The sequence below is a fragment of the Danio aesculapii genome, chromosome 9 (genome assembly GCF_903798145.1).
Source record: "Danio aesculapii chromosome 9, fDanAes4.1, whole genome shotgun sequence".
Lineage (NCBI taxonomy): Eukaryota > Metazoa > Chordata > Actinopteri > Cypriniformes > Danionidae > Danio > Danio aesculapii.
Genome location: NC_079443.1, coordinates 39372400 through 39394899, shown reverse-complemented (window position 1 = coordinate 39394899; position 22500 = coordinate 39372400). Strand labels below are relative to the sequence as shown.

General features: G+C 35.0%; 1 protein-coding gene across 3 annotated transcripts in view; it reads right to left on the bottom strand.

Annotated features, from left to right (window-relative positions):
- Positions 1 to 22500, bottom strand: part of clasp1a (cytoplasmic linker associated protein 1a) — a 130976-nt gene that overhangs the window by 1147 nt on the left and 107329 nt on the right. For 2 of the 3 annotated variants that reach the window (XM_056465664.1, XM_056465665.1), the window contains 9 exons: positions 20991 to 21097; positions 15377 to 15524; positions 14585 to 14825; positions 13488 to 13559; positions 9416 to 9588; positions 8670 to 8798; positions 7282 to 7488; positions 3390 to 3506; positions 1 to 746 (listed from right to left, as the gene is read on the bottom strand). The exon at positions 1 to 746 is cut by the window's left edge and continues 1147 nt beyond it. In XM_056465664.1, the coding sequence (XP_056321639.1) occupies positions 660 to 746; positions 3390 to 3506; positions 7282 to 7488; positions 8670 to 8798; positions 9416 to 9588; positions 13488 to 13559; positions 14585 to 14825; positions 15377 to 15524; positions 20991 to 21097 (1281 nt within the window). In that variant the 3' untranslated portion in view covers positions 1 to 659. Of the gene's footprint in view, positions 747 to 3389; positions 3507 to 7281; positions 7489 to 8669; positions 8799 to 9415; positions 9589 to 13487; positions 13560 to 14584; positions 14826 to 15376; positions 15525 to 18180; positions 18322 to 20990; positions 21098 to 22500 lie in introns of all 3 variants that reach the window. The other variant, XM_056465662.1, reaches the window with a different exon arrangement.

The window sequence follows — 22500 nt, the reverse complement described above, 5'->3', positions numbered from 1 at the left end:
AAAATCAACACAATTGCTTTACATTAGCCTTCTTAAAGACTGGGAAATCTTTTTTTTTTTAACATTACAAGCTATTGCGGTCCCATGAAATTAAAATTAATATAAGAATGATTAGATCCTACATTTGTCTTTTGTTTTTTTGGTTGTCGTTGTAGCCAAACCTACAAATTAATTCTCTTTACATCTATCACTCGGGCCAGCCAAATGATCCACTAGCACCACTGAAATTGAAGTGATGTATTAGTTAACCCAACTGTGCCCTTTTAAAAACAACTCAACCAAACCTTTAACACCATATGCAAACATGAATAAGTTATTACTCATCAATGTATTTAACGAACAACCTCTTCAGAAAGCATGTTTGCTCCGATTAAAGATTCAATGCCAATTATGGAAGCTCAGTTCCCACGTTTCCTCAATCCGAAACCCTTTACATTCAATGTTCAACGGATGGAAAGATCATGAAAGACCAAACTAGGAGAGGTTTTCAGGTGTTGGATGAAAAGAAAAGTCTGATTGCAGCGAGCAACATTTCTCTCTCTGGACAAGAAAAATTCCAGGAAGATTGCGTTGAAGCAAATAAAAAAAAGGATGTCAGGAGGAGGCACAACTATGTTTCCAAATGCACATGTAAAGGGCACTGATTAGCGCACATCCGGCTAGCTGTGAGAGGACACGTCTGAAGAACTGCTGCTGTTGCTGTTGGTGGTCTGGGCCCTCTTAATATACAGATTTAGCAACTTCATCTGTGGAAATACAAAGCAGAGAGGGAATTTCAGAGTGAACTCACAGAACGCAGACCTGGTTCTCAGAATAGAGCATGTATTTACATTTTATCTATGAAGGTCAGGGTTAATGTTTACTTTTACATTGTGTCTATAAATGTATAGGTTTGTCTTTGGCTCTGAAGAGCAATGTAGGCGATTTCACAAAATATGATGCAACATAATCAGCATTTACAGAAGAATTACTCAGCTCTACATTTATAGAAGTATTTTAAATAAAACATAATCAGAGCCCATGCTTCTGTACACACAACATGAATATTTGGGGGAAGTTTTTCTGTAATATCACTGAGCAACTACTGTACAGTTTTATATATACAGTTGAAGTCAGAATTATTATTATTTCTATTTTAAATATTTCCCAAATGATGTTTAACAGAGCAAGGACATTTTCACAGTATGTCTGATTTCTTCTTCTGGAGAAAGTCTTATTTGTTTTATTTCAGCTAGAATAAAAAGCAGTTTTTAATTTCCTAAAAAACATTTTAAAGTCAAAATTATTAGCCCCTTTAAGCTATTTATTTTCGATAGTCTACAGAACAAACCATCGTTGTCACTTTAAGCTGTATAGAAGTGTCTTGAAAAATATCTAGTCAAATATTATTTACTGTCATCATAGCAAAGATTAAATAAATCAGTTATTAGAAATGAGTTATTAAAACTATTATGTTCAGAAATGTGTTGAAGAAATCTTCTCTCGGTTAAACAGAAATTGGGGGTAAAATACAGGGGGGCTAATAATTCAGGGGGGTAATAACTCTGTCTTCAACTGTATTTGTATATATTTTTTCAGTTTATTTCTTTATTTAAAAAAGAAGATAGTAGTCTATACAAGATAAGATAATATTTGGAAGACATTTCGCTTTTTGTTCAGAGGGTAATGTTTTACAAATTATGACGCAACATATTCAGCATTTACAAAGGAATTACTCTGCACAACATTTCTATCAGTATTTTGAATAAGATGTGATCTGAGCCTATAATGAGTCTGCACCAAGCGGCAACCAATATGGAATTAACTGAAACTGCAATTCATCTACTCGACTTTGGGGGCTGGCTTCAGGAAGTCCATATTTTTACTGACTGCAATGCTAAATTTGCCAATTTTACAGCTGATAAAAACATGTTTACAGCCTGGTACAAACGATGATTTTGGTGCATATAGCTAATATTACCCTTCATGACAACTGTGAGGGGGGTGAATTTTTTTAATAACTCATCCGTTTCGTTTATATTAAGTCTGCAAAAATAAGGGGGCGTTGTCACTTGAGTGACAGCTAGGTCTCACTGGTCACCTTCACTTCACCTGAACTCGGCATATATATCGAATTTTTGTTTTGCTTTATGTGGCTTTACTCAGTCAATTGGAATTATTTCCTACAATTATCAGATAATAAGGCATGTTTTGTGCAGTTTATTGTGCTCTCAAACCATTCAAGTGGCCTCCACTTCCCAAGTGAGTGAAATTATATACTTATATACCATATCTATAAATCTATTTGTTTTATTTAAGATAATTCATCATTTACATTTTTCTTTAGACCTGTAATTCACTCCAGAATCTGACAGATTAATTAGCTGTAGTCTATAGAACAGTCATCTGAAACGTCGTCATACAGTTTTATGCCTGGATTTCTTAAATAGCCTTGCATTTACTAACAGAGACTATATGCAAAGTACTTGGAAGTAATTTGCACTTTCCTACTGTAGAAAAAAACATCATAAGAACAAAGTTTAGTGGCTCAATGTATTACAAGACTGCTTTTAAAAGACTAAACAGTTTATTGATATAGTGTACAACCAAGCACAAGTGGTCAGAACAGAAACGAATCGCAGGTAATGAAGTATTAAGAGTTTCTCTGAAAGAAATGCCCATCTAAGCAAAATGCTAGCAGGCATCTGTAGCTCCACTGGTGCATGAACACAATGTTGACCATTGGCCACACCTACTTGTAGCTTTATTTGCCCTTTTCAGAAGCCTATGGATGATGTCACTGATACTACGTCCATTTCTTTTACAGTCTATGGTCTGAATACATGACGAATATTTAAATGCAGTTTTATTTTAGTTACTATTGTGGTTTTTATTATGTATATTTTTCTATTATTATAAAAAAATAAAAAATAAAAAAAAAATTATTCCATAATGCATTTATCTAAATTACCCTTTTAATATAGGAGGTTAATAGGAAGATATTTATACATATTTTACTTTTTATTTGGTGGATCTCAAACATCTACTTTACAAAAAATTGACAAAAAACTTAACACACATTTTATCTTTATAGCTTAATTTCTTTTTCTTTTTATAATAGTTACTCTAATTTTAGTCTTGTTGACTGATTTAATAGTTTTTTTTTTTATAACAATAATAACATATATATAAAATGATAGTGTGTTGAAATATGATCTGCAAGAATTCTGATAAACCACAGTTTTTAAAAAGGACTATGTCATAAAGCTCAAATGAAGTGAAACTGGGTCAAATATAATAACCTGGACCAGTTAAAACCAGAGGATGACACAAATAAATAGTAGAGTGATAAGCAGGTAGAACATGCTGAACTGTTTGGTGGACTTTGCGCTGCTGTGAAGTGAACATACCTTGCTCCCTGTGAGCTGGGCCAAGTGTGGCTTCAGTTCCTCACCAATCACAGAGTAAATGGCCACCAGACAGAAGACACTGGCCTTGCGGACGCTACTTTCAGTGTTATCATAGCCCTGCAGACAGACACACGCTTTCAGCATTCCCATCTTCATACACGTGCATGTCATCAAAAGTACAGGAGGTAAAAGTTCAATGAAGGCATGTTGACTACGCTCCCAATGTTCCCAAGGCTGACTATGCTAAAATACTTAATAGTAACCCAATTTTCTCCACGGTTTGATCAAAGTTCACTTTAATCCAAAAGAGCTACAAAACATAGTTATTAGAAATCTTCTTTAGCGTAAATCTCAGCATATTCCATTGCTTTTTTGGGTCAATACCATAATTCTGGAAGATATTCATTTACATGCAAATTCGTAATAGAATTTTATTTATTTATTTATTTATTTATTTATTAGGATCCCCATTAGCCACTACCAAGGTAGTGGCTATTCTTCCTGAGGTCCATCGAACAGAACACAAAATTACATTAATCCATAACAACAAGACCAATAAAAACATTAAAATACAAAATTCATACATAACATCAGATCAACAATCCACTTCATATTTTTCCATTAAATATTTCTTAACCAATTTTTTAAACCTCATTTCACTTGTTACAAAGCATGTAATGTCTGATGGCAATTTATTCCATGTTTTCATTCCTCTATACATTACAGTCCGTTGCTTTGCATTAGTTTTTGAAATGGGAAACAAAAATGTCCCTTTGATGCATGCCTGGTGTTAAAATGATGACTAGATTTACTATACAAAAGTTGACAGTACAATACACTTGGAACTCTTGTCACAGAAATATTTCTTATGAATCACAGCAGAGAAACAATTACCCTATCCTTCACCAATAACCAACCTAAAGTTTTATGCCTTTTCATAATATTAACTCTTCTATTGCAGTGTAAAATGAGTCGTGCAGCTCTATTCTGGACTAACTGTGATTTATCAAAGTCTTTATTTGATGCACTCGACCATACCACTGGACAATAATCTAGATAAGAAAGAACAATTGCCTGAACAATTTGAGAGATACAGTACTTTGGTAAAAACTGTACACATCTCTTAATAATTGCTAAATATATTCCCATAACTATTACCATTTTATCTGTTTTGACCACTTTAACCTACTATCAAGAAGAACTCTGAGAAGTCTAGTTTCCTCTACCTGTTCAATAGGCACACTCATTGCAGACAAATTTAACTGTGGTTTACATTTAAATTGAAAGTTTGATCTAAACACAATACTTTTGGTTTTTGTCAGATTTAAAACCCTCCTATTATTCTGTACCCACTTTACCACTAATTGTAACTCTTCATCTAAATCAGCAGATAATTTTCCCATCGATGCCGCTGGTAAATATAATGTTGTATCATCTGCATACATAACTGCCCTTGCATGCTTTAAAACCAAAGGAAGATCATTGGTAAAAATAGAAAATAACAATGGTCCTAAACAACTTCCTTGAGGCACACCACAATGCAACTCTTTCACAGTATTATGCGAAATATGCTGACAATGCTTTATATGCTAGTCCATTTCTCTTTATCAGAGTAAGATCATTAATGGCTTAAGCATAACTCGATCATCACCGCTGGATTCAGCCCCAGATGATGATTTTCTCTAGCATGTAAAACCTGCTGTCTATTAGTTTAGTAATGATTTTGATCGTGAAACACCCTTAATGAGAATTTACATCATGAAAGCAAATAAATTTCATTCGTTCTCATCAGTCAACTATGTTTTAGACCCTGTGGACATTTAAGACACATTCTTTTTCTTTCCATATGTACCAGACAATTGAACATATCATACCATACCATATCATATCATATCATATCATATCATATCATATCATATCATATCATATCATATCATATCATATCATGTATTTCTATTTAATGCCATGTCAGCAACAAAGGCTATTTTCATGGCAGAAACATTTCATTAATATATATATACAATTATAAACCACAAAGAAATGAATACATCAATTAGATAAGATTTTTAACGTTATTAAATGATAAACCGTTTTTCCATAAAAATATTTTTCCACAAATTCATATAGATCATAGGCCTCAAACCCAAGTCCAGGAGGGCCAACCCTAATCAAACACAGCTGATGCAACTAATCAAGGTGTTCAAGACTACTAGAGACTATTTAGCAGGTGTGAGTTGGAGGTGGTTGGAGCTAAACTATGCAGAGCTGTGGCCCTCCAGGAATTGAGTTTGAGGGCACTGATATAGATGCTTCACATTTCTGGGAAAACACTGTGCAATACTGAGTGTGCTTCATGCAGGTGAGTGGGCCTGACAAACCACCTAAAGGAGACACACTCTTTTACTCTCCATGTGCACCAGACACTTTCTTATGAACCCTCCACATTTCTGGAAAGCACTGTGCAATTCTGAGTGTGCTTCTTTTATCCTCATTCATAAAGGCAGATTTATACTTTTGCATTAAGCACACTCAAGTGCTCAGGTACAGCCTTTGTGCGATAACATAGCCCTCGCTATGGCTGACGCCAATGCGCACCTTTCAAAAAATGTAACTACACGTTGCAACAATGCGTAACGCAAGCTTTGTTACATTATGGTTAATGTTGTTGCATGTCCGCCGGTTCCCACCTCTGAATGAGCGAGTTTTAGCTACATGTATATTAAGGCAATGTTCTGAGAAAACAAAACACCCGCAAAGAAACTCAATACAGCGAAACATAAAAACCTACTGCCAGCTAGCGTTTTGGAATTGTTAATGCAGAGCAACATAATCAGCACACTGAAGTATAAATACACGGCTACACGCAAGGCAATCGCCGTGGGTCACGCCGATCACTCGACACAGAAGTATAAATCAGCCTTAAGTCACTTTGGATAAAAGCGTCAGCTAAATTAACAGATGCATATGTACAACTGTATTTATTTTAGAGTTGTCCACAGTGTGATTGGATTTACAATAACGCATCCAACTACCAGGTGTAAAATAAAAAAAACCTTTGTCTGTGTTATTTAGTCGCTAGTAAATTAACCCTTGTGTACTTTTTAAATTGACAACCCTTTCGTTATGTTAGTGGCTGTTTTTGCCCCATTAACTTCCGTTATAATCACATTTCTGGATCGCAAAGCCATGACACAATATGATCATGCATTCTTGATTGTCGGTGATTTTCCCTGTTGGGACGAGGTAAAAATGTTTATTTTTACTGTTGATCATCCGTTGGCACCATTAACCCTTTAGATAGGCCTGTGAAAATAGGTTTCTGCCTTTGATATGGAGATCTATGGATTAAGCAATAGATTATAGTGTGTGTGCATGAAATTACTATGTTTACTATTTTCTGAGAGCTGAGCTGCTTATTTTGATTTTCTCAGAGATATTAAGATGTGCACTGCAACAGTAAAAAATGTTATGTTACCTTTTCCCAACAGGGAAAACCACCAACAATCAAGAATGCATCATAATATGGTGTCATGGCTTTGCAATCAAAAAATGTTGTTATAATGGAAGTCAATGGGGCAAAAACAGACACGAACACAACAAAAAGGTAGTAAATTTGCCCAGAGCGTATTGTTGAGCTTTTGAAAACTTCCAAAGCATTTTTCCAGAATATGTTATAATTTGTCACCAAAAATCATTCGCTGAAACACAGAGGACGTTGCGGCCAAATGAAGACTCAAAATCCCCCCAGAGTGCATGAAAACATCCCCAACAGCACACAGGAGTTAAACTGCATAGTGAATACTTCTCAAAAATGAAAGTGAATAATCAAGTTCCAAAGTAAAAGAAGTGCAGAAATGATCATTATAAAACACGGTCCACATGAAGAACTCACTTGTAAAAGGCCAGGGATGATGTCTGGCAGCAGCTGATGCAGGGACTCCTTGGTGATGCGCTCGACCACTTTGGTCTGCATCTTAATAGCAGCAAGGTTGATTGGATAGTCTGCAGTCTGGACGATGGGGCACAACACTTTGATGCATTGCTCTGGGTGGATGGAACCTGCCAGTGTAGAAGCAGCTTCTTCAGCCGCCCTCACCACCTGTGCATATGAGTTTAAGAACCTGTGATTTATCATAAAACTGGATGGAAAAAAAGATCTTTTCAGCATGATCTTCATTTGACTTCAATAGTGAAATGAACTGACCATGTTTATTTTTCCCTCATAGGCCTGCACTTCATTCATTTATTCATCTAGGTGTTGGGTTTGTTTAACCAAGGTGATCCTCTGTGTCTATCAGTGCAGGTGTTGGATTTAAAAAGAGATTAAATTGTGCAGGCAGCTCATTTTACTCTTAATGAGGCTGCTACAAAGAAAAAGTCACCTGGCCAGCTTGATTTCTTAGAAGCAGTGTGGTTACATGTGTTATTATGGGACAAGGGGTTTGTTTATATATATATATATATATATATATATATATATATATATATATATATATATATATATATATATATATATACACACACACACACATGTATATACATATACACACACATGCATATACATATACACACATGCATATACATATACATTCATGCATATACATATACATACATGCATATACATATACATACATGCATATACATATACATACATGCATATACATATACATACATGCATATACATATACATTCATGCATATACATATACATTCATGCATATATATATATATATATATATATATATATATATATATATATATATATATATATATATATATATATATATATATATATATATATATATATATATACATATACATTCATGCATATACATATACATTCATGCATATATATATATATATATATATATATATATATATATAAAAACTTTTGAACAGTAACGTATTATATTTTAATAATAAATTAAATTATTTTCTGTTTAATGTTTTAATATTTTCAACACAACCAATACTTATGGCCAAATAAAACTCAAAAGACAAAACAATGACACATTTAAATTAAAATGGTAAACAATATATTTTGTCCTACAGTAAGTAAATAAGTAGTTAGTAATGTGTATTTATATAGCGCATTTCTTGTGCATGACCATACACCCAAAGCGCTTTACAATCATGAGGGGGATCTCTCTACACCACCACCAAAGTGATCCTGCATTTGTTTTTAAATCACAACATTCTGTAACTCTTTTTGCTGTATAATCATAACAGTGCAGCTTTTTCCTTTTCATTTATGTACTTAGTTGAGAGGCCTGATTCTAACCTCTTTATGCGAGTCCTTATGGGCTTCTAGTGTTTTCATGATAGTGAGTTCTGCATAGTTCTTGAAGCGTGCCGGTTGGTTCCTCAGGATCTCCTTTAGGACCCGTAAAGCCAGAGCTCGAATAGTGTGCTGAATAATCAGACAGAGTGAATGAAATTATTATTAACTACTAAAAATAAAAGACTTTAGCATTATACAGAATACATCAATTCAACATGTAAAGTCAAAGTCATTAGCCCTCCTGAATTATTAGCACCCCTGTATATATTTTTCCCAATTTCTGTTTAACGGGAAGATGACTTTTTTCAACACATTTCTAAACATTATAGTTTCAATAACTAATTTTTAGAGAACCGATTTCTTTTATCTTCGCAATGATGACAGTACATAATATTTTACTAGATATTTTTCAAGATACTAGTATTCGACTTAAAGTGACAATTAAAGGTGTTAAAGTTAGACAATTAAAGTTAGGGTAATTAGGCAAATCATTGTTTAACGATGATTTGTTCTGTAGACAACTGAAAAAAAAATGTTTAAGAGGACAAATAACATTGACCTTAAAACGTTTTTTTAGAAAAGGAATAAGACTATCTCAAGAAGAAAAAATATTATGGCAAATACTGTAAAAAAAATCCTTGCTCTGTTAAACTTATTTGGGAAATGTTTGAAAGGAAAAAAAAAAATTACAGGAGGGCTAATCATTTTGACTTCAACTGTAAGTAATATATAATGCTTTGACTCACATCCTTGTCCCCGAGTGTCTCCAACAGCAGCAGTAGGATAGTTTTGAAGTGTTCATCCCACACAGCCAAACTGTCCTCCCGGGTGATCTTCAACAGCTCGATCAGCGCTCCTTTCCTCTCCTCCACGCGCTCATTGTGATTGGACAGCTCCTTCAGCAGGTCCGCCACCAGATCTAAATCAGCCACAATTATGCAAGTCAGAGGAGAAGAAGAGCAAACAAACAAGCTGTTCTACTTTAACTACTGGCTTTTGTCAGCTTTGAGTCTTTTAAATCGGAAAATGTCCGAGTCACATTTCACCATGAAGCCTACAAAAATAAATGTATGTGTACAGATATGGGGGAAAACAAATGAAGACACCATCTGAATAATTTTAGTTTGTTAGGGTTTGTTGTATTTAGTAGTTATGGGTTTGAGTAAAATGTTAATATTTGTTTTATTATATAAAGAACTGATCACATTTTTTTCAAATTTCACATAAAAATATTGTCATTTTGATTGTTTTTTTTCTTTCTTTTCTCAGAAGTGTGCTCTTAATTATATATCTATATAGAGTTAGTATGTGCATTTGTAGGAATTTTATAATTCAATTCCATGAGTGTTCGACACAAAAAAGTCAGGAGAGGATGTTCAATGTCAAAAATATTAGTAATACAAATCAATAATTCATTTCAGATCTCCGGGTCACGTCTGTCCCTTATGTTCCAAACACAATGCAACAATTACATTTGAGAGGTCAGCAACAACCCTGCATTTCCCTGACTCCAGTATTTATACACAACCGATATTAAAAGGTGGAGTTTTGGTGGAATTTGTCACTTGTCAATCATCCTGCAGTCCTCTGGTGCCTGCACCAAGGCACTCTTCCTCTTTCTGCAAACTTCTCTGCGCAACATTCTTTCTTCACACCTTTAAGCACATCTCGGTGTACAGGAAAGCTAAGTAAGAAGTTAAAGATATTTTTTTAAATTGATGTCGCTGTGTCTGCAAAGCGTATCACACTCAGAGAAGAAGTTTGGTTAATATAGCACCTAAGCCACAGGTATCAAACTGTTTCTGGAGGATCACAGCTCTGCACAGTTTAGTTCCAACCCTATTTAAACACACCTGATCTAACTAATTGAGTCCTTCAGGCTTCTTTAAAACCTACAGGTAAGTGTGTTGGATTTGTGTTGAAACTAAACTGTGCAGGGCTTATAGAGTTTGACACACCTGACCTAAGCAATACAAATTTAATAAAAGTAAAAAAGACATAAAAGCAATAAAAAAAAAATTTTTTAAGTAATTTTTCCCAACACACTTATTCTGTTAAACATTTTAATGAGTATAGGCATGTTGTTCCACTTTTACTTAACATATATCAGTTATGCACTTTGCATCTTATATTTGATATAAAATACATATTAGAGGGCATTAATAAATCCGGGTAGCATACATTCTTGGCAGTGTTTTTTTTTTTTATTTCGCAGTTAAGAATGTTTGTTATTTGTACTAGCATTTAATATACATATCGATTTTAAAAAATAATTATGAAACAACCAATAAAATTATTATTTAACAATATTATTGTAAAATATATGAAGAGTTCAGATGCAAAACCCTCTAAATCCATCAGATCTCTTTTTTTGTAAATGAGCATTTTCTATCAGGCTCTGATTAGGTTCAGAAGTTTCATTTTAAAGATAATAATAAGGTTATTAGCTAGTAAATAAAATTACTTTTTTTTAAAAATGTCACTTTAGACAATTCTTTGCTTTTTAACAAGGTAGACTTTCTTTTGCGTCAAAACCAGCTAAATCCACTTGTGCTTTTTTTTGCAAAAACCTCTAAATCAAGTAAGTGGCGGTTCATTCCACTCTGATAAACCAGGGAAAAAGCAAGAAAGCAGAAGGAAAATAAATGAATGAAATCTGTCAAGTACATTAATCAATAACATTAAAACTGACATTAATTAAATCTAAACCCCAAATATCAAAAATGACAACAGATTGTTAAGATTTACTGTAAGTAGAGCAATGTAAACATTGCAAACATTGTAAACTAAGCTTGTTAGATTCAAATAATGTAAAAACATTGTGAAACATCAATATCTGTGATTTGTCCTTTAATATAAATAGCTTAGAAGAGGTATAGGTAATATGAAGTAATATAAACAATGTATAGGTTTATACATTATATTTATATTTTAAAAAATAGCTTACATAAGCAAATAAAACACAAGGTAGGTCTAATGGGCAAAAGGGTGATGTCTCTCAGACACTTTTAGAAGCTGTTATTCATTCATTCATTCTCACCATACTCAAAGTCTTGATCTCTTTTTCGTCTCGAAAAAGTGTTGCTGTTTAATGCATAGTAAATCAGACTCAAAGTAGAAGCGCAGCGCAAAAGCACGTTATGAATGCATGCTACACTTCCGACTGTCCATTGTGTTTTCTTTTCCTTATAATTCAAAGTTTTGAGGTAAGGAATGTTTTCATTTGCCATTCAGTGACAGTCGGACAGTCTCATCCAGTTAATCAAACTCCGTCTCCTCATAAAAGCCGGCGTATCAGCGCGCTTATACATTGAAAACATATGATTGGATTCGCGCCTTCTGATTGGTTCTCGGGACATATCGGCTTTTGCTGTCAAAGGCAAGTGGCGTTTAGAGGCTTTTGTCTGGCTGACACTGCGATTTAAAGCAAAAATATTTGTTGAACGTACTACTGTCCGTGTGAGATGCAGTGGCGTAGTAGGTAGTGCTGTTGCCTCACAGCCAGAAGGTCGCTGGTTCGAGCCTCGGCTGGGTCAGTTGGCGTTTCTGTATGGAGTTTGCATGTTCTCCAGGCGTTCGCGTGGGTTTCCTCCAGGTGCTCCGGTTTCCCCCACAGTCCATAGACATGCGGTACAAGTGAATTGGAAAGGCTAAATTGTCCGTAGGGTATGAGTGTGAGTGAGTGTGTACGGATGTTTCCCAGAGATGGGTTGCAGCTGGAAGGGCATCCACTGCATAAAAACATGTGCTGGATGTGCCATGTGTAAACGCCATATGGCGGTTCATTCCGCTGTGGCGACCCCGGATTAATAAAGGGACTAAGCCGAAAACAAAATGAATGAATGAATGTACTACGTGACTAAAGCATTCACTCAGTGGCATTAGCTTATTTGTGGCATGTAGCGAACTCTTCATATATAGCATTATTGTGATACAATAATGTTCACCTTTTGTAAAGATGCTTTAAAACAAAAATTATTGTGAAAAGCGTTTTAAAAATAAACAAATTGAATTGAATTATTATATATTAAATACAAATATATTGACTAATATACAAATGTGACTTTGGACCTCAAAGCCAGCCAGAAGTGTCAATATTTTGAAATGGAGATTAATGAGAAAACTGATTAAATAAGCTTTCCATTAATGTGTGGTTTGAAATATATACAGTAGAAAATTGACTAAATATCTTCACAGAACTTGATCTTTGCTTAATATTGCAATGGTTTTTGGCATGAAATTAAAATCCATTATTCAGTAATTGCCAAAAATACACTGATGCAGCATAAGTCTAATATAGTATTATTATTAATATTACATTGCAATTAAGAAAATAATCAATCGCTAAAACATTATTGCTTATCTCCTTTTGATTTTGAAGTGAAATGTGGCCTGGACAATGTTTTTTTTAATGAAATTGAAATTGCACCATTAGTAGCCAGTAATGTGTTAAAATGTCATCATAGTATTTTGATGTTAGTTTAGTTAGTAGGAATATTTAAGAGTTCAAATAGACCCAGGTTAATCATATTTGTTGCTATTGCATCATTATCTTCACAAACAGTAAAGCTCTGTTAGCTGCAAAGCAAAACACAAGTGAATCATCACCTGATTTCCAGTTAATCTGAACATTCCATTTCAACAGCCCTGCTATGGGCATTATATTAGTGTAGCACGAGTTATCAGATGATCCTGTTAGAAAGCAGTTGTGTCATTTAAGAAAGGCAGACATGACATGAGAGACAGGAGATGGATGGCAATGAACGAGAGGAAGAGGAAGGGAAATAAATGAAGAAAAGTGCAGCAGTCTCACTGAACTGTGCAGGTGTTTACCAGGAGAAAAGCCCTTGGGCAGCACCATCTTGTTCTCACCACAGTCCTGCCGACGGCCTGTAGAAGGAGAGGGACAGGAAGAGGGGGGCACAGCAGGGGGAAGTGATGACACACAAACTCTACTTTCCTACACCTGCATCTCTTACCCTTAGAGATTTAATTACTTATTTATAGTGTTTTGTATGGTCTCTTGGTATCAGATGGTTGAATAGCTTTACAGCTGAAAGGTGTCATTTCTACAGTAATTCTGTCATTTTAACTTTCAAAAATGCATTAGAAAAAAAATAATGGGACCACTTGAAAATTCTCAGTTTCTCTGGATTTAAGAATGTGTTAAATTAAAGCAATTTCTTTTAATTCTGTACTACTGATGACATTCCATCTTCCAACTTTAAAATAAAAATCTATTTTTTTTTGCATAAAATAACAAAAAGGTGCCACTTTCCCCAGATATTTTAATATGTATTTGTTTGACAACCCAATCGCAATGTTTTACTTTCAAATGTATTGATAATCATGATTTTAAAGCACAACAAATGAATAAAAATTTTTATTCTAACCTAAATTTAATTCTTTAAAAAAGGGTAAATGCTGTAAATTACAAGTTTTATTTGCTATTCTAAAAATAAATTAAATCTAATTAAAATTAAATATATAAAATCTATGTTTTGTACATTTTAAGTAAAATGTGTTTGAGTAAAATGTTAATATCTGTGTTTTATTTATTTAGTTTTATTTGATATTGTAAAATAAAGAAATAAAACTAAATAAATAAAATAAATAAAACATAAATATTAACATTTTACTCAAACATATATATAATAACTCCAGTAAAAAAAACTCTTTTTTTTCAAATTTTACATTCGACATATCTTAATTTCAAACCATTAATTTCTTTGTAACAAGCTATAAAAAGTGGAGGTTGAATGGTCCATGTAAGAGTGTGATAGAAATGAATGTATTTTTAAATATTTATCCTCAGCTTCTCATGTTTCTTTTCACACTCTCAGATAATGGGTGCAGTATGGAGTACAGATGAAGTGACAGTGGATTTACAGGCTTTAATCATTGTATTGACTTACAGTCTCTGAACTGCTCCACGTCGTCATCAAAGACGGCCTCTTTCAGGGCACTTTTGTCATAGGCTGTGATTGTGTCTCCATAGCCGTAGGGTGCAAACTCTCTTGACCGCGGCCCAGCGAAAGACCGCGGGGATGGCGTGTTGAGCAGAGAGGTCTTGTTATCCAGAGCAGTTCGACCTCCTTCCACTACATCCAATCCCAATCTCGCGTCAGAGCCCGGAGACGCTGCTTCTTTCCCAGTCTGAGACAGGAAGGGTGAAATATGTTAAATATGTGTAGTATGTTATATGTGCCGATATGCCCTTTTTGAATAAATAATAATAAAAAAATAATAATAATTAATGATTGTTACTACTATAATCTTATTAATCTTACTATAATCTTATATTATTGTTTGTATTAATTATATTTATATATGTATTATATGTAAATATTAATTTAACACTGTTATTATTATTGGTAGTAGTAGTAGTATTTATTTTATGACCACATTTTATTGCTGCATAATAATAATAATAATAATAATAATAATAATAATAATAACATATAAATTAAATAATAATAAATGTATTAATATTACATATTTTTGTTACTTTTGCTTTTGTTATTTTGTTTAATGACCTAAATATATTTATACCATTATTTTACTTATAAAACCAAACAAAACAAAAAGCACACACAAAATGGGGTCATACTAACCATGTTTCAGTCTATTAAAACGTATATATGTTTTCACATATTATTACTTTTATCAATGTATAATAACAACAACAATAATAATAACAGACTCACAGCATCATCCTTTTTCCCATCGCGTCTGATTGGCTCATTCAGATCTTCTTGGCTGCGGTAGCTGAAACTCTGGATGGCTTCTGTGACGCCACGCAATGAACTAAAGATCTCATCTGAATTCATGTTCTCTGTGTCATATTCCAGCATACTGAAAAGAGAAAGAGTGAACACTGACGCTATATGAACTGCATACCTTATATAAACATGTTTTTAAATTAAAAAAACAAACAAACAAAAAAAAAAACAATTCCTTTTCAACCTCAACTAGCACCTAAGGATGAACAAATGGATGCTGTAAACATGGTCAGTCAGTTAAGTTCTGTGCAAAACCAATTCTACATGCATTACAAAGTACTCAAACAAAAATAAATTGTATTTTATGGAGCTATTCAATGCTTGAATCTGAGTGCCTGTTCATTCTTGGTTGTGCATTGATTTTCAGATAATCAGACAGATAAAGTAGTTTCAGGCAGATCTTCTGTGTGTCAGAAATCGCATAGTATGTGTAAAACAACAAGTAGCATGTCCGAATTCATAGCATTTAAAATGAAGAAGACAAGAAATACCCGGATGACCTACTACTTCTGGTGGAATATTAAAATGCTCATCAAATGGATACTTTATTATTTCATTAGGCTGCAGAAGTAACGCAATTGACACTGGAAGGTCATGTCATAATGACAACATGGTTTCAAAATACTACGTCAAACAATTTCAGAACATTACACAGAAATTACACAAATAGCCAAAAAACTAAATCAAACAAAGTGCTTTGAATGAAATGAGTAAAGGCCTTTATACACAGGCCACTTTTTTGCCGAAGTTTAACGCATTGTGATTAAATAATGTGTGCCAAATGTGATTATGCACATCAATGCGCAAAATGGCAAACGTAAAAACGACTTTAAAACCAAAAAACGCCTCAGGTTTGTTTGTTTTGGTGTGGCGAGCTGGATCAAAAACTGCTCCACCAATGATTTTGGCACTTTTAAACCACACATTCCTTATGAAGAAGAACATGCACCGAGGCACGATGAATGTGGAGCTGCTTTTTCATTGGTCTCTGAACACAAAGAGCTGTATGTTAAATGCAACAATACAATACAATTCATTCATTAATTAATTAATTAATAAATTTTCCTTCAGCTTACTCCCTTCATTCATTAGGGTTTCACCACTGTGGAATGAACTGCCAACTTATCCAGCATATGTTTTACACAGTGGATGCCCTTCCAGCCACAACCCAGTTCTGGGAAACAATACAATACAATATTTATTTATAAAGCACATTTAAAACAACCGAAGTTGATCAAAGTGCTGTAGATAAGAGTACTAATGGTGTTATTATGGAGATTAATTGCAGATCAAACAGGATTCAATAATTGAATTCATTATCTTTTTTAGTTCATTAAGCGGCATTTAACGTCTCTGCTCACTAACATTGAAAATCGTTCGGGTATGAAAGACGAAAAACGTCTCGAAGAACGCTGTCCTGAAGAACACTGAACGCTTTGTCCCGGTGCACAAAGCCCTTAAAAAATGAGTCTCAACTCACTGGGATGTGCATTTTACTACCTGACAAGTCTTGTTGCCTACCCAAGTTTTAGGGACAACAAATAATAACTTGACTTCTAGTTGACCATTTGGTATCAGAGGTGGCTTATATGAAAGGCAAAGGCTTCTAGACTATGCTTATTTTTCCTAAATAAAATATGATCATGCCTTGATCTTTAATTATTTAATTAGGACAGTAAGGTCTGACATTGCGTAAACAAAAGTCTTGTCATAACAGAAATAATGTACAGTATAGAATATAAAGTCATGGTACAGTGGAAAAAATTTATATTGTGTATGACTCCCATGAGCTTGCAGGACTGCATCCATAAATCTCTGCAATGACTCAAATAACTTATTAATAGTCATCTGGAATGACAAAGAAAGCGTTCTTGCAGGACTCCCAGACTTCATCAAGATTATTTGGATTCATCGTCAATGCCTCCTCATCCATCTTACCCCAGACATGCTCAATAATGTTCATGTCTGGTGACTGGGCTGGCCAATCCTGGAGCACCTTGACCTTCTTTGCTTTCAGGAACTCTGATGTGGAGGCTGAAGTATGAGGAGCGCTCTCCTGCTGAAGAATTTGCTCTCTCCTGTGGTTTGTAATGTAATGGGCAGCACAAATGTCTTGATGCCTCAGGCTGTTGATGTTGCCATCCACTCTGCAGATCTCTCGCACGCCCCATACTGAATGTGACCCTAAACCATGATTTTTTTCCTTCACCAAACTTGACTGATTTCTATAAGAATCTTAGGTCCATGCGGGTTCTAATAGGTCAGTATTTGTGATGACTGGGATGCAGTTAAACAGATGATCAATCGGAAAAAAAATCTACCTTCTGCCACATTTCCAAATGATCACCTAGAAGTCAAGTTATTATTTATAGCTCTTACAACTGGGATAGATGAAAAGACTTCTGTCGAGTAGTGTATGTTTAAATCATTTAATGGCCTGTCGTCAATTATTCCTAACATATACACTTTATAAATTCCAACAAGCACCTATGGGTGAACAAATGGATGCTGCAAACATGGCCAGCCAGCTAATTCCTATGGAAAATCAATTTTGCTTGCATAAAACAATTCCTCAACCTACAGTGTATTTAACCTCCCTCCACAGATAGAAGGCTGTATTTAAAATGATGTCAAACAGTGGCTGCTAATATTAGAGCATACAATCCCATGTTAGGCTGGGAGTGGGTGGGAATTTAAGCACCCATCCCGCCCCTCCTCGACTGAATTACCTTGGAGAGAGAGCGCAGCGGAAAGCCCTTAAGGAGGGACCGGCAGGAATAGAGGAGTGAGACGAAGGAGGAGGAGGAGGAGGAGGAGGAGAGGGAGAGGGGTGCTTTAAGAGCCCATCGACACCCCAACCCCATAACCGACTGTTGCCCACAGAACGGCCGGAGAGAGGAAGAGAACAGGACAGAAGAGGGAAAGAGAGAAAAACAAGAGTGGTCCAGTCGGAGTGTTGTGGTTAGCAGCATGGGTTAATACGTTTAAGAGGACCAGAAACCCCTAAAACAGTCAACCATAGTGTTCTGTAGGGGTGGGCGGATCAATGCTAACATCAGTAGTATTGATACCAGTGCTGGAATTGGGATCAGACAGATACTAGCATGAAAAGACTGATACTTTAGTTTAAGATTGCAGAAATTAAGACCATTGCTTCCCTTTCATAAAAGCATAGAAATGCCTAAAATGCAGCTCTTTTGTGTATTGTTTATTTGTCATTTCATAAAGTAACTGAGGTGCTTTTGGCTGCTATGAGTAAAAGTTGACCGTAAGAAAGAAAAGCACTGTGTGTGTGTTTTTATATGGCTGTAAATTAACATTTTGCCATCTGAGAAGTGTGCAAGAAGAATTGGTTTTAAAATGGCTGTTCTCTAATATAAATGTTGTACATTAATTGCTTTAAATGGTTTAAAATGTATGTTTATTTAGAGACAAGAATCAATGGAAGTCAATAGCCATGTTTCAATCCAAAAACGTGAATTAACTGGAATATCGCATAAAAGATCTGCGAATAAAGCTGCGTTTCTATCCAATTAGTCAAAGCGGACAAAATAGTCACTTCCTGATTAACTGGCGGTAAATATCAACAGTATAAATGGAATTTGCTGCGATAGGAGAAGCTGCATGAATCTTTTCTTCATTTAATAAATTACTTGCGACTCAGAAGACAGTACGCTGACATGCAATGATCATGTGGTGGCATTTGAAGATGTAAGACTGTAATTAATAATATAATAACACTAATACTGAGATGGTTAGGTGTTTTAGAATGACTAAAACAACATTTCAGAGGTTTTACAATTTGCTCAGCCTGCTAGTTTGTCCATCACACACATTTTTATCATCACATGATCATTCACATGATTTCTTATAACAAAATCACATGACCTTTTTAATGTGCATACTGGAATTGGTTCAGTAAAAGTGTTTCCATCATAGTTTATTCTACTCAGTTATGCACATGCTTTTTTATGCACATTTTCAAAATTAATGCGCATCTTGGCATTTCCATTGACAATTTTTTTATGTGCATATCTAAAATGGATAGCTATTGATAGATTTCATTTTTGGGTGATATTGTGCTTTAAGAGAGAAATTATAATTTTTTTTGTTATTTTTTTGTTGTTGTTATTATCTTACTCTATTCTGGGCAAAAACCTAAAGGCTCGTACACACCGGGACGTTTTTTGTTTGCGTTTATCATCAGCGTTTCTTGAGACATTTTTCCGCATTCAAACCAAAGCGATTTTTACTAGCGTCAAGCAGATGAGTATGCAAAATCACTCCTTGACATTAGGTGGCGCTTAATGAAAAACAGAAAACTTCTGACACCCACTTGTAACACAGAAGAAGAAGAAGAAGAGAGACAGTTGACACACTTGTTGGTAAAGTTACTGGCAATTCGAACACGCATGGATGGTTCAAGTAGCAGCTACAGCTCTAGCGATAAAGAAATGATGATTATCACCAGTGCAATAAGCAGCTCCACGTTCATATCACCTCTGGGCATCTTCTTCAATGTGCGCTCGCATTGACAGTTTTGCGCTTGAGCGCCTCAGGTGGTGTTTACTGTAACTTCAGCAGTTCCGTGCACGTGAACAAAAGTTCCAATCTGATTAGTGGAGAAGGTTTTGACGCGGAGTGTCAAAACAAAAAAATGAGCATAAGGCATTTCTTTAAAATGACACTTTTACACCTGCCATTTTGACCGTTGGTGTGCACGATTACATCGGTGTCCGTTATTTAGTCACGAGGCATTAAAAGTCGACGGAAAACGCGAGCAAAAACAGTCCCCGGTGTGAACAGCCTTTTAGACTGTCAGAATTTCTTACATTTACATTTAACCAACACATTAACCATGCAACTTACAAATGAGCAACACAAGTGATTCATGATAAACAGGCAAATAATCATGAGTGCAAGTGATAGAGAGCTAAAAGAGAGATTGAGAGGACAATTTTTAAACATTCATTGTTCCCCAGTAATAATTGTCTAAATTTCACATTTACAAATTAAGTTCAGTAATTGAAACTATTTAAAATGTTTAAGATTTAGATTTGCCTTAAGTTTTTAACATGACTAATTACAGGTGCAATGACAGCACATAACCATTTAGTGTTCATGAAATTATATTCTGATCTGGCATATTGATGATGACTTGACTTACCTAATATATTAAGACACTATGCTCTCCTACAGAAATGAACATGCACGATCAAGTTCATGCTTTTGAAAGTATCTGTATCAGTGATACTGGCATTATATTTACTTGGTATCAGATCAACACCAAATTTGACAGTACTGCCCACCCCGGATTTGCAGACAGTTTTAGACCCTGGATGAGAGGGTGATGTGGCCCCAGATATGCACAAATTAATTTTAAGGGTTTCAGGTTGTAAAGGGAAACAATAGAGCAGGTCTCATTCAGATTTTAGTACATGTTAGAATCATAAAAAAGGGCGACAGGCTATTGAAGGAAAGTTTTCTTGTCCAGACTGAAATCATGCGTGAGTGTGGAAGAACAGATGAGGATGTTTACCTGGGTGAAAGACCTCCATGAGAGCAGTTTGTGGGTGAGGTGAGTGGACTAGTCCTGCTGGTGGGGTGCCGGGCTGGTGTGCGGCCCATTGTATTGCTTGGTGAACTCTGTGAATGATACATAGATGAAATGGTAAGCTAACTCATATCAGGTTAAGGTGAATGAGAAGCTACAACATTTTTTTAAATCACCATCTTAACAACCAGAAAAGATGTCAGCGTGCTTATGAAGTCAGTGTGCTTATGAAGGCTGGAATGTCAATTTCTGACTTAAACAACAGTGTGTTGAGCTTCATGTACTTCAATAAAGATTACATTTCTAAAAGTTAATTTTATTCATGTTTTTTTTTTCCAAATCATGGATTCAGCAGTTTTGCTTCCTTATCCCAAATAGAGCAAAATTGAATTGACACTGATGGACACTAGTCCAATTAATATATTTAGAATTTAAGAAAGGAAATAAAGAAAATGAACTGCTCCTATACTTTTAATAGGGGTTCTTTCAAAAGCCGACATATTAAAGATACTTTCCATAGCATGGTAGGGTGTTTGGTACGGCTCACTTTTGGGGGCTGCACTAGGTTCTGTACCTAGTACCTGGTAAAATTTAATACCACCTCACATGACAGGGAGATGTATACACATTGCTGACCACTGATTAGTCTGAGAGAGTCACGTGTTCGTTTATGTTGTGTTAAAGGTGCAGTAGGTGATCTGTCAAAATGCTAACCATCTTTGAAAACACAGTCCCTCCCCTGCCATCCAAAGTCACGCCTTCTGATATCATGAACGTGCACCATAAGATGACAGTAGACAACCCACTAGATCATGTCATTCGCCAGTTAGAAAACTTTATAGTACTTTATAATACTATAATACTGAACGAAAAACTATATCGTATCTAGCATGTTCTCAGTTGTGTAGCAAGTTAAACTTGTCATAATGTGCAAAAACTCATGCATGCAAGGATCGCTGGTCTCACACTCTCACGCGCTTTGTCCTAAAGCGACTACTATATGTTTAGTGGTTGGCCGGGGTGCACGAATTACACTTATTACTAAGTCATAATTACACGCTATTTCAGACCGAATATTCAAAGTAGCACGGTAAACAATATAAGGAGCGCATGACAGGTCGTCATAGTTCAAAAATGAACCAATGTGAATATAAAACAACTTCCCCTCAGTAAAGCAGGCTAGGCAGAATAGCGCTATTTACTGATGTTTTGTTGTTAAACTAAATAAAAATCTACATTATCTATGCTGTAAAAGGTCCCTTTTAAAACTGAAAAGTCACATCAATTTATTGCCGGAAGATTTCAGTGGCTGAACAACACTTCTGTGGATATAACACAGTTATAATTTTCTGATTCATAATATTATCAGAAAAATTATTTTCAGAATTATACGGTAATCTTCACTGACATAATGAGGATGTATCAATTAAGTCTTTACTGGCGCACACTGTAATTTAAGTAATAAATGATAATAACACTTGCAAGGTTTGGGGTA